Here is a 16,539-nt window from a genome sequence, read left to right on the forward strand (position 1 = left end):
CGGGGCCCCTTGATTACAAAGAGACGACGGTGCACTATAAATGGTGAAATGAATGAAGGGACACTCGAAAAGAACTATCGAAACATCGATACCAAGGGCGAGAATGCAAACAAAAATCTTCGGAGTCTGCTACAAGGGGAGAATGCACTGTAAAATCTTGAGGGAAAAAGTGCAAGTATCCTGTAAAAACAACCCATCATACGCACATGCCCACTCAACCTACCATAAAGCCACATGAACGTTTCATGAATAATGAAAACGTAAAAGTGTGAAAACACGAAAAAAAAGGTAATACCGTCATTGCTAGAACATTTATATTCGCCTTTGTTTCACATACTAGTTACTACAGTCTTACATAACTGGCATTAAAGTTACACTTGGGCACCTTTACACGTAAGACACCAAACAGGTAGACCGCATTCCCACACCCATCAAGAAATGTTTGTGGTTACGTACGAAGCATTATGTTTTAGAGAACGTTTTACTTAGCATTTGCATACGATCGTTTGAGAGCATCCTGTCATACTTGCTATGAGCTATGAAGTTACAGAATATCCTCGTTACGATCTCCAAAACGCAATATTTACAGCGACGAGAAAATGTAATATATAAATAATATATACCTGTCATGTTATTATTGAAGATCAGTCAATATTCATGAGCACATGTAATGATGGGTTCAAACCTTTTCATTGGTTTAGTAAAAATTTTGCTTTTTTTCACAATAGTCGAGAACATAAAAACTGGACAAACTGTGCAATGTTCCAAAGCGCTCTGAAAATTTAATGATGGCTTTATTTAATAGATGACTACGATATACATGGCGGACGTTTCTTCTACGAGGGGTGCGATGTAAATTTCATTGAAAAAATAGTTGTCATATATTTAATCCCGTGCACAGCGGAACTTATTTTTATTTATTATGTCTTTTTGCATGTTATGAGATACATAGCAGCTTTTACCCAGTACCAACAGATAATTGTTCATAGTCTAAAATAACTAAATTATATAAAATAAACAAATTAAATAAAATATAATTAATTAATTTCGAGTTTGTGCCTGGAGGAAACTCTGGGGGGTGAAGGCGTCCAGGGGCGTGATGCCAATCACATCACCCACACCTTCGGCCGTGATCAAGAAAGTGCGGGGCCCTAACTCCACACCCCCTATACGCCCTCATGGCGTAGTGCAAAGCACAGGGGAGCACTTCACTTTTTTTTTACGAGGTACCGGATGAGTTCTGGTCAAGGTGCATCAATTTCATCTAATAATCTCCCATCCTCATCGTCGCGATTAATCAAATATGGAAGAGAAGCAACGTACGCACGCGCACACGATTAACTAAATCGGGAAGAAGGAATTGTTCGGGACTGCTTTAAAATAAATTGCTTCTGAATGGTAGTAAAAGAACAGAAGTTGCATTTCAGTTTTGAACATCCCCATTAAATCTTGAAGCACAGTTACACAATAACATGTACTGTAAAAAAATGTATTAAGAATACACTTCAGGGTTGCAAAATAAGGTACGGAGCTCAAACTATAGGTACTTCGCCTTCCACCTATAACCAGCAGGAGGCCGGAGCAATAGCACCAAACTAGGCTTGTGCGATAACCTATGCATAGAGTACTTCGCGCCGTTACCACCCTTCGAAAGAGGATATGCTGACCTCAATTCAAACCCATCATTTACAATTACGGTTCATCCCATGAGGACGAGAATATGCATGCAGTCAATCTTGCAATCCGAACTTCGTGCAATAAATTTTCAATTATATAGCTCCTCTGTATCGTTCCTGGAAAGAAACAAGCGCACAGATTCCATTTCCTAGTACTTCTCCCTGTTCCTATCCCCCCTAATGAATTTGTACCCTGTACTCCCATTGGACGTAGAAGTGCAATATGCAACGGGCGTCCGCAGATTTTTTTTTCAGGGGGGGCAGTCACAAACTTTTATTATTATTACTGCTATTATTATGTTATTATAACACTACTATTACTAATACTACTATTTGTATTTTAAATTACATACATTTGTAATTTCCATATTCTGTATATCTATATGCAATTTGCATAACTGTATATTTAACATTCATTCATGTACGACAAAAAGCTGTTTCTTATAGTTAGATAATCAGTATAAAGTAGACTGTAAGCTTAAATGTAACATTACTTCAAATAATAGTAATAATAATAATAACAACAGTAATAGTTGCTGTAGCTTACGGCCTGTAAGTCACAGAAAACAATAATATTTTGTTATAAAATATATCTACAAATTCGAATTACATTAATCTTTCCAGAAATCTCAGAGGGGGCAAGTGTCCCAGTCTCATCTCGTCTCCTTCTCGTTCTTCTTTGTGCTTATTTTTGTTTCGGTTTCCACTCGGAAGTTATCGAGTCACAAAATGTTTAATATAAGGAACATGTACATTGAGTCACCATTCAGTTCCACATGTAATTAAAGCAAAAACTTTTCTTTATAACGTTTTTTCTCTTTTGCATCTTGTTTCGACGCTGCGAACCGTTGAAATACGGAATTTTATCCTGAATAGATGAAACCGGGCAGCACAGGCTCGCAATTGTCACTAAAGGATTAACTTTGCAATTACAGTAAACAAAATATAGGATTTATCTGAAAACAAATCACTAAGATATACGTTTGGTATGTCTGGATTAGACACGTAGTAATTTAAATTTATTTTGAACAATTTCTTCAAATATATGCCAGAGTTTCGAACGAGATCGTCTCGCTTGCATTTTGCAGATATTTCATCTATCTCTATTTTCGAAAAATCTCGTAATACATAGGTTTAAGTGTAGTTTTCCGAACACCCTCTTACAAAGTTATGAAGATTATGGGGAAGGTACAGGAGGAGGGTACAATGTACCCCTGTAATCCCCCCCCCGTTCCTGCGCCACTGTTTGTAATGACGAGCAGCGGCGGTTCAAGGTGGAGAGCCGCCGTGCCATGGCACTACCCTCAGAAGAAACGCATACCTCGCCCAAGTATTGTTAAATTAATACATTGATAGTTTACAGACAAGGAGATTCGAATCTTGCAATCGGTCAAGCTGCCGTGACGACCATCCCAACCTGCTAACTGCATCGCCAGCTGTTTCGTACCCTCGCAAGACAGCGGTCCGTGCCGCCCAAGAGCTGGCCTAGCCCACTTGACAGACGTGCAGAGGGTTGAAGAAGTCTCAGCGAGGAACATTTCCACTATGAGCCGGGAACAAAGTGGCAGGGGTTGGGGTTAGCCCATAAGACACCAGCCGTGCCCGTTTTCGCCTGGCACGGAGATAGAACTTTCGCAGTGTTTGACACAGTTGCCACCTTCAGAGATAAGTCGCTAAATACGTAGGGTTCGTAAGACCCGTTGGGGAAGTAAGTAATTCGTGAAAGGTACTATCTACTTTTCTGCCTACTTTTGGAGAAACGAACCTAGTATTTTCCAAAGTTAAATGAACATTTTGATAATAGATACATGCGCCTAGAGGGCCATACAGACTTTTTAAAAATATAAAAGTAAAAAATCCTATGGTGATGCGAGTTTCCTTTGGCATTTCGACAATTTATTTTTACAACAAATGTCTAGGATATATTCGACATCCAGTTGGAATACGTGTGCATGGGGGAGGAGAAGGTGAGAGGTTTTGTTTTTCCCTTCCTCTTGTAATTGTTGTTTTTAGGGAAGTGTTGATTGATTGATTGATTGATTTAGTTTATTTTACTTCGCGTTTTGTGCCTCTTGGCTAATTTGCGAAGATGGGGATGAGTGATGAAATGATGAATGGACATTCACAAACAACCAAGCCCGACCGGGATTCGAACCCGGGACCCTTGGCGTCGCAGCGCGATGTGCTAACCACTCGGCCACAGGGTCGGGCTTTAGGGAAGTGTACTCTAGTGTATAAAGATAGGTTAGTGGTGCGCCTCCCCGATGGCGCAGTGGTAGCGTCGTCGCCTTGTAATTAAGGGGTCCCGAGTTCGGTGGAGTCACATGGCACAGTGGTTCGGATCCCACTTTAAACCGTAGGTACAGTCCCGATTAGCCTTAATGTGAATAAAGTGGACTTAAAACACCAACTCAAACCAAGATAGGTTAGTGAGTGAAGATGAATCGGATTAGTGCGTTATTAATTAAACACACACTGTTTTCCACGTTTTCCAAACGAGGATAAACATCTTGGCCAGTGGTACAACCTCAAGGAGGGGGTGGGGGTGGGCATTGGGGATTTTTTTCGATTTCTTGATCACGTTGGCACTACCCATCATTGTTGCTGCCGGCCGCCACTGATGACGAGTGCCCACGGGAAGCCTGTTCTGGCTCCTAAAAGGCCGAGTTGGCAACAGTGGTTTCGAACTCTTAGTTACAACCAACAGACGTAATAACAAGCACAGCTGATATCTAACTGTAAACACAAGCCAAGTGATGATAAAACTTGAAAGGGGAAATGCACTCGTATTGAGGGCATTGGATAATCGGAGCAATCATAATTTGTCTGCTGATAAATGGGAAAGGTTAATTTCTTCATATGAACAAAAGTTTGCCTGCAACAATTCTTCTGAATTGATAGAAATAACTGAACGATGCGTGAAGATTTCTTTGATACAGTATACTGTAATTTGGAAACGAATCTGTTTATTTACAGAAGTCATATCGGGTTAAAATGCGATACAAAATCGACGAAGAAACTATTCATAGTTGTGCTGGAAGTTTGTATGATTATGACTTTTGTTAACTTCAGTCGCTTTTCTGCCACTTTGACTAATCGCGACGATAAGGGACGACTGGATGAAATTGATAAAGAACATCCATGAGAACTCGAACCTATGAACTTCTGAGGAGAGATCTGAAGTCGACCATCCAGCAGACTGCTGCTGGGAATTTGTGTTTAGCGACGGGCTTCGTTATGTTTTTCTTTTCGCTTGTTTAGCGCCTCTTTTGCTACAGATTCGTCCAGGGCGATCCCTTGGTGCAGTTCTGCATGCCACAGAAAAAGGTGTATTCAGTCACCACCGCTATATTTGTGACAGATTGTGAGAAGTAGGAACAAAAAGGCACCGAATGTGAGTTTGTCGATATAAGCCCACGTTTTGGTCAGGTAGGCTAATGGGGACTGCACCTACTGTGGAGTTTGTCTCCACCGAGGACCGAGTGCGGGACCACATGGGAAATTTTCAGCATCATTAGCAGGAGAGCACAGACACACGATGGTAAAGGTCGATAGACAAAATGATGCATGGCCAAATATCAGCGAGGATTCTTTTTTTGAAAATTTCTTCCCAATATTCAACAGTGCTCTTTGCCATGTGCGAATCTCATTCTGTGGACAATTCATTTATAGCTTTATGCATTGAATAATATTAGGAAGGCTTTTAGCAATGTTCATAAATAAAAGACAGCAATGAAAATAAATTACAAATAAAGGACTTTATCAGCAGTCGCATTTTTAAAGGACAGTCCTTTAAGAAAAAGGGACATTTGGACTCATTGCAGAGTCCAGCATAATTTCGTCCACTCTTGAGCCCAATCGAAGGAAATTCTGGTACTTTAAGTGTGAAGATAACTTTAAGGGTAGATGTCAAGTCACTGGCTTATGGGGCTACAACCCTTTGCGAATTTGGAGAAAATCAAAACTTTCTAATGAAAGGGGTGAAGAACTCGGGAAAAGCCGAAGTGGTAAATACAAATCTCTCTTAAAACAACACCAGATTACCATTTTGTCTTATGAAAACTATTAAACCTAAGACTAAAATTGGTAATTACGAAATACTTTATAGTGTTTTCCGCCCCTACTTAGAACGCAGCTATGTGAAATCCACCCTCACAATTCTAGCCCCCTCCTAATATTCCGGTGTGCGATATTGTGGCGAGTGACTTCAGAGGAAGAAGGAACGGGGTGAAAAAGAAACAGAAATGATCCGTAGTTGTCTGTTGACACAATCCACTACAGCTGTGCTTGCGTTCTAAGTCTTTCCACCACCCGTTCTGTCACGACATGCACAGCTGGATCATGAAATATTCAAGCAAAGAAAACACAAAGAAGAAAAAGGATAGAGTTCTTGCGTTACGTACAGTTCAAGACCCTCTTCAAAGGGTATCGTCGTACTGCTTCCCGTGGCATGTTATTGTGCCTTGCTTTGTATAGGTTCTCATGGTGGGAAAGATGTTCTGAAGCCGTAATTTACCGTATTATTTCCAGTCGTGACTCTCACCTTTGTCGGTGCCGCGGTGTGTCTACAACGAGGGTTGCCCTCGGTCGCATTTCGAACCTTTTCACTGGTGAATCAAACGCAAACATCATCTGAAAGAGGACTACTTTCTTGACTGTGATGTTGCGTCACTTAACCCTTTTTGGAGTCCAACGAGTTAGAAGTGCAAAGAGTGATTTCGGGGCGCTCGTTCAGATCATGATTGGACGCTATGAGTCTTCAAAACATTGAATCCTGTCTATATATGCAGCCTGACAGAAACTTACGAATTCCAACTTGAATGTAAAAGTAACAAATGGGATAAGAGACACAGGGGTGGATAGCGGATGACACATGCACCCGGTGGCGAGCGACTCCTCTGACATGACTTTATTTCTCTCTCCTATCTCTTTCTCCCTCTCCCTTTCTTTATCTTCCCTCTCAACCTTCCTTTTTCTTCTCTCTCCCTTATTCTCTCTCTTTCCATCTGAGAGAAGGAAAGAAAGAGATCGAGAGAGGAGAGAGAGAGAGAGAGAGAGAGAGACAGATTTCTTCTTTCTCTCTCTCTTTCTCTTTTACCCTTCTTTCTCTCTTTTCAGGAAGGAAATAAAGAAAGAAGGAAAGAAAGAAGATGAGAGAGGGAGAGAGGAGGAAGAGAAAAATAAAGAGAGAGAGAAAGTGTTTCTCTTTCTCTATTTCCTTCCTTCCCCCTCCCCTCTTCCTTTCCTTTCCTTTCCTTCCGGGAAGAGAGAGAAAGAATGGAAGAGAGGTGTTTCTCCCCTCTCCCTTTCTTTCCTCCTCAAAGAAAGAAAAAGAGGAAGAGAAACAAAAAGAGAGGAGAGGGAGAGAGATTGCTCCCCCACTCCTTCCCCTCCTTCTCTCTTCTTTTCGAAGGAAGGAAAGAGAGAAAGAAGGAAGAGAGAAGAAAGGAGAGGCTAGAGAGAATAAAACAGAAGAGAGAGGGGTGGGAAGAGGTGACATGGGTGATGGTGGGGGATATGAGAGATCATTTACACACACACTCTCTCTCTCTCTTTCTCTCTCTCTCTCTCTCTCTCTCTCTCAATTTCTCTTTTCTCCCTCTTTCTTCTTTTTTGAGAGAGAGAAAAAGAAAGGAAGAAAGAGAAATAAGATGAGAAAGAAGGGGATGAGAGAAAGAGAGAAACAGAGAGTGAGAGAGAGAATCTCCCGCCCTCCATCCCTTTCTCTCTCCCTCAGAGAAAGAAAGAGAGATGAGGGCGAGGGTGAGAGAGTTGTCTCTCCCTTCCTGAAAGATAGAAGGAGAGAGAGAGAGAAGAAAAGAAAGAAGGAAAGAACCCTGCCCCCCTCCTCTCTCCCTCCTTTGGAGACGAAACCAATAACACCGTTCAAACACCGGACAAAACTTCTCACACTTGTTCAAGGCGATAAGATAGACGTTCGTAGCATCGAGAAGAAAGAGTTTGTATTCTTATAAATTACACTTTCATCTCAACACAAGACCAAGACTGGGATCTTCATCTCGAGACGAATCCGAGACTAGCTTCTTCGTCTCGACATTGGCATTATCGTTTCAAGACGCTACCGTGCCCAGTCTTGTCAGCACCGTCCCTACTCCATCAAGTATCGATATACCAATCTGACTTGTAATTTACACATTAACGCCAATGCCTGCAGCAAGGGCTTAAAACTGGATACACAATGGTGTATTTTTGGCTCTCCCTTTAGTGCACTAAAACCTTGTGTTCGGGGCTGCAATCATTCCGATCTTGCAAAATGCAGCACCCACGATCCACAGACTCATTTCGGGCATTGCCAACGCCGGAAATATAGCTCGGAAAAAAGGGGTGTAAAGAATCTTTTCATTGCTTCTCTTCTTACTCCTTGTTTTATGAGAGCTGGAGCGAACTTTCCATTGAGGCATTGATTAATAAACTCGTAAAAAGACTAGAAGTGAAGGGTTCGGAGTGAAAGAGCGCTTTGGCCGCTACTGTTGTCTCCAGTATCGTTTTGCGTGGCCGTGTGGGTGCATTTTATGAAGCATTTCTTTGTGCTCGGCCGTACTCTTCCCTTATTGCTCTCCTTCCCTGCAGAGCGTTCAAGAGCTACTTAAGCATGTCTTCAGGTGCATGTGTTTCGTATTAGAACAGAAGTACCTTATCTCACCCACTCCTGCTCCTATTTTTCACTCGGCGCTGAAACGTCATCTTCATCAGAGGGGACTTGGCTCAGTGTTGCCAGGAGGCACGAAATAAAACTGTTTTAGGGCGAAAAGATGCTTGAACAAGACTTGATACAGTCTCGTCCTCGTTTCCACAGCTCAATTTCAGTCTCGTTTTAGTATAATTTTGAAGATAGTACCGAGACCAGACTCTTCCGAGACTTGTCTAGCCGGGACCGAGAACGAGACGGATCGTGACGAAACAAGACAAACTTTCCGAGACTTTGCATGACGCTGCAACATTTACCTAAACCAAATTTACTTAAGTATGTGAATTCTTCAGACATCCCAAACTAATATCTACCTGATTATTCATAGGTTAAGTCGCACTTTGTTTATAGCAATTGCAAAGTCAGTCCAGTAGGGGCAATTGTGACCCTGTGACGCGTAGCTGCATACATACACACACAAATATATACACACCCACACATATATATTCAGGATAATATCCAATATTTGAAGAAGGGTGTAAGGGATGGTATTCTCGGAAGACACCCAGATGTCAACCTCTTCCACGAAGTACACCCTGGACTGCGTTTTACAGACTAACGAGGCTCTGGCGTGTGCACTCTCAGCTCTTTGGGACCTACGTTTTGTCGTGTCCATGTCTGTTGCGACTGTCCTGTTATCATTTTTATCTTATTACCATTCATTCTGTAGGTTAGCCTATACCGTGCATAACCACTTAGACACTCAAACTCAAGGCTCTGTTCGTGTTCGGTCATCCATTTCATAGGCTCCCAAATCATGTTCAGTGCAGCGATTAACCCACGTGACGTAAAATAACGTAAAACAAATAGAAAGGAGAGAGAACAGAAGAACCGAAACAGTGAAGTACAGAGATGTTTCTATGCAAAATGCAGGATAATCCCTTGGAAGAAAAGAATCGCAAATATGAAGAAAAGATGCGTAAAAACGTGTTTGTGCAGTGTGGAACTTCGGCAACTGCTGAATAAAACCAGACAGGAAGCGCTTGAAAAGCGACAGTAATGCAGAAAGCTTGAATGTATCGTGGGTGGAGAAAGTAAGGAAGAAGTACTCTCAAGGGTAAAAGCAGAGAAAACTGTGGAGTCATTTCAACATAGATGAAATGACGCGACATAGGTTTTAAGGACAATTGTCTGCCAAGAATATCCATGACCTTCGAAATACGCGGGTTCAGGGTTCGATTCCCAGAGGGGATACATGGTACAGTGGTTCGCATTCCGTTTCAACCGTACGTTCAGTACCGATTAGCCTATCTGTCAGGGTTTGAATTGGGGTTTTTCGGGTTTAATTGGGTTTTTTTCGGGTTTGATTGGGTTTTGTCGAGCTTTTATAAATAAAATCTGAATACATGTAGTAATTCACATTTGTAATTGCCGTTCAACCTACCCACTATTACAAAATTTTATACCAATTGTATATATCTTCACACAAAAATGGGGGGGGTCGTATCATTTGATTTGACTTGTTATTGATTTTTAGTTTTGGATAATTATATATAGTTTCTACCTACCTGTGGTGATCGCGGCTATAGGGTTGAAATGAAACTCCACCTCTTATGCATTTAGAATCGGTATGGATGAAGGGGGGGGGGGCGTGGTATGCACATTATAACAAGGTTAGTCGAGCACACAAACTGTGCAGAATAAGGTTGACTAACAATGGCAGTGAGCCTAAAGTATCTAAAGTAAACATATATTGCTTAAATATGTCTGCATTATACAGTGACGCAACCACAGGGGGGCAGGGCGTCATTGTCCCCCCCCCCCCAACCTTCGACGGAAGTCAATTCTAGGGTAGCAAGGGGGACAAACATTGACAGCCAAGGGCACCTGCAGGGGAGGCACAGAGGAGAAATTACCCCTTCGATTTCAAATTTTATGCAAATAAAAATTCATTTTGTAAAATTTTCTTGCTTGCTTCACTCGCATTATCTGCTTTTTTAGTTTCCTCGAGTTTAGAGCTGTAGCTAGGGGCAGCGGGAGTCGGCCATGGGCGCCGAATGATCTAAATGAGAAAACGTTGTGACAAAAATAATTTGAGTAATTAATTCGGCATAAACGAAGGGGGGATGTTCTACCTTTTGAGGCGAGTGCATCATGGGCCATGGGGGGGGGATGGGTACCCCTGGTTCAACATACATATTGGAATCTTTTGTCTAAAGTACCTGCAGAATCTACAGCTTAATACAGGCCTATGTAACTTCTTAATAATGATTAAACGTTTGTACTGGTGCACTGAGCTCTGATATTTCATTCTACTTCATTTCAATATTACATGTGTTGTGCATTTAAGATAGCAAAAATAATCTCGAGTTATAATGACAGTCGTGATCGCATTCTAAGAATCTCAAATGCAATTTTCATTAGTGTACACCTCTATGACGTTCCTTCATTTCTGAAATCAATGAAATACCAAAGTTAATGAAAAACCCGCTGTGTTTTAAAATGGTTTTTTTCAAACCTGGACTCAAAGTAGCGGCTATAAAACAGAGCCACACAAGTTTCAAGAAGACTTGTAATTTGCACTGTACAAGTTTCCCCATCTTTCTATTTCTGCTAGAAAGACAGAATTCTACAAATTTCAAGAAGGAATGTTTGCCCACTCTCAATCTCCTTCCATCCCACTCGTCTCTCTCTCTCTCTCAACAGACACAACTGCACACAGGAGCCTGATCTCAAAATATGGCACTCTCAAACAAAATGCCTTGCAAATCAGCCACCGTAGCACATCTGCCTGCTCTTGGTTGCGAGACCTCTGCACCTTTGGGAAGGGGTTTTGTAGGTCTTTGACTCATTCCTGGCCGCGTTCCAGCCCGCAGAGTAACCTTCCAGATATCGAACCCTCGCAAGGAAGCGTGCGACTGGATCCCTTTCAAGAAGGTCTCTCGACTGGGGATCACGTTTTGGACCGCAGCCATGGCGGACGCATCTTCTCTCGACGAGAGTTCAAGGAACCACGCGCTGTTTTCCGGTTGCATTCGGGCGGAAATAGACTTGCCAAAGCGTTCCCTCCGAAGCAGAGGCCATTTTTATTGTGCTATATTTTTATCAATGGTTGAGTGTTTGCCCCAACCCCGATTGGTCGCGTATTTTAACTCCCGCCAGTGTCATTTGGTAACCTGTTACTTTTTGGATTGGCATCACATAACTAGACCCCGGATTTTTATGTAATATCAAAGTACAAAATATGTACATAAATATGTAACAATAATTGATAAAATATGTACCTATATATGTATTATCAAAAGGATATGTAGCTAAATATGTAGTATCAAAAAATATGTAACATTAATAATAATCGAGTATCCTAGCAATTTGAAGAGTTCTGCTAGATATTTAATTTATTTGAACATAGTCAACAAAATTTTAATGACCTATGTTGTTCAAATTAAAATTTGTATAAAATTTATAAACTCAAAAAAGCACAGCAACGTGGATATAGTATTAAAGAAACCAATTTTGTCCAACTATTCATGACTTTTCACATCATAAATTATTGTAGACTATGTAAATATGTAACTTTGTAACTTTCGAAACAAACTTAAAAAAAAAAAAGCATCTCCAGAAAGAACAATTGAATGAATATACCATACATAGCTACTTTGGTACTTTTTGTACAAGGGAACATATTGTGTAACTCGGTACGTACAGGAAAGTAGCTTTCTTCTCCACCGATGCCAAGCTTCTAGGCGTTTTGCCTACAGCTAAAAGCGAAACGAAAATATGTAGTAAGAAGCGAGGGGACTCCAGAATCTTTCGATGAATAACAGTTCCCGTTCTTTTTTTTCCAGCCTGTCTTTCGACTTCGAAGTCAAATTTAGGTGACCGTAAGCACTATGCATCTCATTGAGTAGAAAATATAATATATGAGTTTCAAATTTCCTTCATGTTTCAGAGATCGGAAATACAGGAAAAAGGATCAAGATAGGAAAAAATTACCGAAATATGTTGTTTCATGCAAAGTAAATTAGCAAACATGTAAAATATGTAATATCCTGGCAAATATGTAAAAACATATAACATTAAACTTATACAAATTCATGTCAGTTATATAATTCGTTGACATTTTCCTGTTCAAGGTATGTATCTAGAAAGAAATAGAATATGTAATTACATACCAATCCGGGCTCTACACATTACCGAAATCGTATAGGCAACTGTTACGTGCTGTTATTTGTTTTAACTAACAATTGTTTCATTTGCCTGCATTGCCTTGGTAAACTCAGTCCAAGCCAGTTCATTCATTAGAACAAAACATGATTGCCTGCACTAGGTGTGTTTGAAATGATCGTGTTCGATCTGAGCAACTGATTAACTTTTACTTTTAGTTTCATTAATCTAGCGGGATAGAGCTGTTTCTCATTCATTCTTGTTCTGTCCATTGCTCTTGGCGCGAATTTATTCTGATGTAGGTACGTGAATCAATATTTCATGCGCTTGATTGTGTTATTGTAGTCAAATAATTGTAACTTTTTGTGTCCCGGAGGACCAAGGTAAGAAAGTGCTAATTATACTACCAGCATACCAAATGTTTTATGGAAAAGTGGAAATATTACACAAAAATATATTTTTACGACTAAAAAGGATTTTTTCCACTTAAATGGTACACTTCATTGTTGTTATTGCAATGGAAATAGTGTGTGGAATTTCTGAAGTACCTTCCTTCTACAAATTCTGCAATTCGAACACTGAGTTTAAAAAAAAAGGTACCAGTTACGTGATACCAAACTATAGTCCATGGCACGTAAATATCAACATACACTGACAATGTTTACTTTCGTGTTTCGTTTCTAAGAAAGATCAAGTTTTTTTTATCCGGACTGTATGAAGACTTGAGTTCGCGAGCAGCTGCCAAACAATGTTTTCCCCACGGGGACTAACAAATCGTGAATCTCGCCTTTCACAGAAGTTAAAAATACTCCTCCGGTATCCGATAATCCAGTTCAGCACCCACGAACCTCATCCAGATTCCTTATGCTAAAAAACCTGTTTCCATGACTTGGCGTTTCCGTCTGACGCGCGATCCACCATGTTTTCAGGGCGCTTCGTGCCTAACCTTCCACACTCAAGACCAGATTCACTTTAGTCAGTAGCAACGTATAATACATCACAAACTACTTGTAATACATTTGAATGCTTGCTGCATTCACTTTTCGTAAATGTGCGAATTAGATTTTTCTTTGGGAGACGGGGCATATGAAGTGGATGCAGAGGCAGGGGCGATTCCTCCATGTAGGAAGTGAGGAACTTCCTACAGTTCATTTGTACTTATTTCGAGTTCTCTGCTTTTTAGGAGTTTAATGCGTGTTATAAAATTATGAGTGCAATGTACGTACAATTGACTAGATTAGCTACTGTCAAGAGTTGACTGCTTTCGCTCGCAACAGCAGTAGCCCAAAGAATAGGCTTTCTGTCGCTTGCTGAGGAACATCGGCGGTCATCCTACAGACAGATGGGTGAGGGGTGGAAGGGGCAGTGAAGGAGGGGCGGCGAGGTTGCAAAGATCGGCGAGGACCGAGGAACCAGCAAGTATTTTCCTCAATCAGCGATGCCAATCCCAGCAAAATGGCACTAAACCAAGCACAATTTGATCTTTCTTGACACTTAGGACCCTGCTTTTGGCATAATGGTAAAATCTAACATAAACTGCAAATGGCAGTCCCTGGGAGAGGGAAATCGAATTAAATGGAATATGTTTTCAGGAAATAGAAATAATATGTCCAAATCTTATTTCTACTTCACCAGCGGACATGTTTCAAACGAAAGTGAGTATGCCGATCCAGTGGCAAGCTTCTCTACAACCATGCCACGATCCATCCTCCAAAATTCCTTCATCCTGCCCGATTTAGTTCGTCAGGAGATTTTATGGTAGGAAATCGGCAGAAAGTGGAGGTAAACAATTTTCTCAAACCTTTTTTAAGTTCTGTGTTGAACCCATGTCGTTTGTTGCACGATTTTAAACAATTTGGGGGAAAATTTACACTATTAGGCCTACATAACTGTTAAGAATAAGTAACGCAAGTTGAAAACTCTAGAAAATTAGATGCAGAATTAACAATTATCCGAAAAAAAAAGTCATTAATAATAAATCCTAGCACAATTTAGAAGCATTTAGCATAATTTCAGAGTTTAAGCAGCACTTTTTATCCTCACTCCACACGACGACAGGGAAGGGGAAGGAAATCGAAATTCTTGCAAAATCTGAAATATCTTCAATGTTATTCTCGTCGGTTGTTATAGGTTCACACTTAAATATTTCATAGTTCAAAGTGAGGAGCAATGGCCCCTTGCCATACCTTGAGCATGGGCCTGCAGCTAACATTCTAAATGCAATGGATAGTACAAGCGATACGTGTGAATTTAATTGAACGCATTTTTCAAACGCTTCCTCGGTTTACCATAACTTCTTCCTATATCCGAAAAAGTCACGAGTCGCCACTGCGCAGAGGTAAGAAAACAGGTGCTGCTATTACCATTAACTTTGAAGTGATGACAATTTATTCTTAGTTTTCACCGTCTTGAACTGGCGGCATCACCCATCTCAATAATCCGCCGATGGTCGTATGACATCGAAAATAAAGTATTCCCGGATAACAAATATGTCATCTTCACGTCAGCCAAGGCGCTATAAAGAACAGTAGCTTGGGATGTAACAGGGGGTGGGAAGATGCAGCCAATATAACAATATCACGTCACGTGCAAAATGTATACTTACTATGACATTATGACAGAAGTTGTCTATGTAAGCCGGAGCCAGTGATGGCATCATAGTGGGGCAGGGGGGCGGGTGCCATAGTTCACAGCCAAACGAGTGCACGAAAGAGTCAGATCTGGATCCAAAAGAGCTAAGTTGGCAACAGTGCTCGCAGCCGTCGCAGAGAGGAGGGCCTCGCGGAAACACTTCCCTCAGGCTGCGGATATTAGTATTGTTATTGTTAACCGTAACTATAACAAAGCATTAAAATAATAAAAACTACGAAACGAATAATTCATTTCCTATCCAAAAGTTTTTTTTTCCCCCCCGAGGGTTCTCTGTTTCATTAGCGATTTTTTGTTCACGAATTGTCATTGCGTTTTACAACTCGTGTATTAGTCATTCTCAAACAACGCGATGTCCAAAAATCAACAACAAATTATCGCAACATCCCCTTCCATAGTGTAAAAAGTGTTCATGTCCTTCAGTAGCGTCAAAAAATAAAAACTCTTTCGTGTCTACCATCTATTGTGTTTCCGTTAAGATACTCCTGCTGCTGCAGCTTACGCATTCCAACGTTTGGAAGTAACTATTTACGTGGACATTAACGTACAAATATAACGCATTACAAGTAAGTTACTTTTTGTAGTTAACGGAGTTGCTTTCCTTAACAAAAGAACTTTGACTGATTTACATTTCGAAAATAGTAACTGTATCCGAGTAGCTTCCTGAGAAAGTAAAATGTAACTCTGTTACTTTCACAAAGTAATTTCCAAAAAGCACATTTTACAATCATACGTGGACAACATCTACAACTAAAAGATTTTTAAAAAATGTTGTACTTACCGATTATCGTATGCACTCGAACCGAGAGTTGTGTTCGAAGCACGATCGAATTCTTTCTACTGGAAAGAAGGAAAAAACAATTTTAATACATATGTTTCATCACTCACACAATTAAGCTAATCAAAAGAGTTGAAACAACAATTCAATTCAACAAGTCCACTTTATGCACAAGTAATAAAGATAGATAGATATGTTATTGACAAAAGTGTACAACAATTATTCGACATGTGAATAATTATAAGCTACTTGGAATGTGTTTAAAAATTATTGTTACGTAATTAACTTTTATAAGCAACTAATTTACAGTAATATTAACTTTAAAAAGTAACAATCGTACACACAGAACCCAAAACATGTCAAATGACACACATATGAATGTAATGTTTTGATTCCAGTAACACATTACAGTGCTACTAATGATGCATTCTGGTGCATCGAAATACACGGGAAAATGCCTCAAAGGGTACTTTCATCAGCTGCTGCTCACCGTAATGCACTGAAAATGCACCAACTGAAAAGATCAAACACGATCATTTTGAGGAAACCAAAATAACGTGTCAACTTTGGTTTAATGCATTTCTAGTTTCTGTGTCTAAGGAATACAACTGTTTTCGCTT

The 16,539-nt window shown here is 40.4% G+C and overlaps 1 protein-coding gene across 10 annotated transcripts in view; it reads right to left on the reverse strand.

The window, feature by feature from the left end:
• Fhos (Formin homology 2 domain containing) overlaps positions 1-16,539 on the reverse strand; it is a 292,809-nt gene that overhangs the window by 82,551 nt on the left and 193,719 nt on the right. For all 10 annotated transcript variants that reach the window (XR_014441685.1, XM_083122315.1, XM_083122317.1 and 7 more), the window contains one exon: positions 15,923-15,981. Coding sequence is in view for 9 of the 10 variants with exons in the window: in XM_083122315.1 (XP_082978441.1) it covers positions 15,923-15,981 (59 nt within the window). In the remaining variant the exon portion in view is untranslated. The remainder of the gene's footprint in view (positions 1-15,922; positions 15,982-16,539) is intronic.

This window comes from Lepisma saccharinum, chromosome 5, assembly GCF_977018435.1.
Source record: "Lepisma saccharinum chromosome 5, izLepSacc3.1, whole genome shotgun sequence".
NCBI lineage: Eukaryota > Metazoa > Arthropoda > Insecta > Zygentoma > Lepismatidae > Lepisma > Lepisma saccharinum.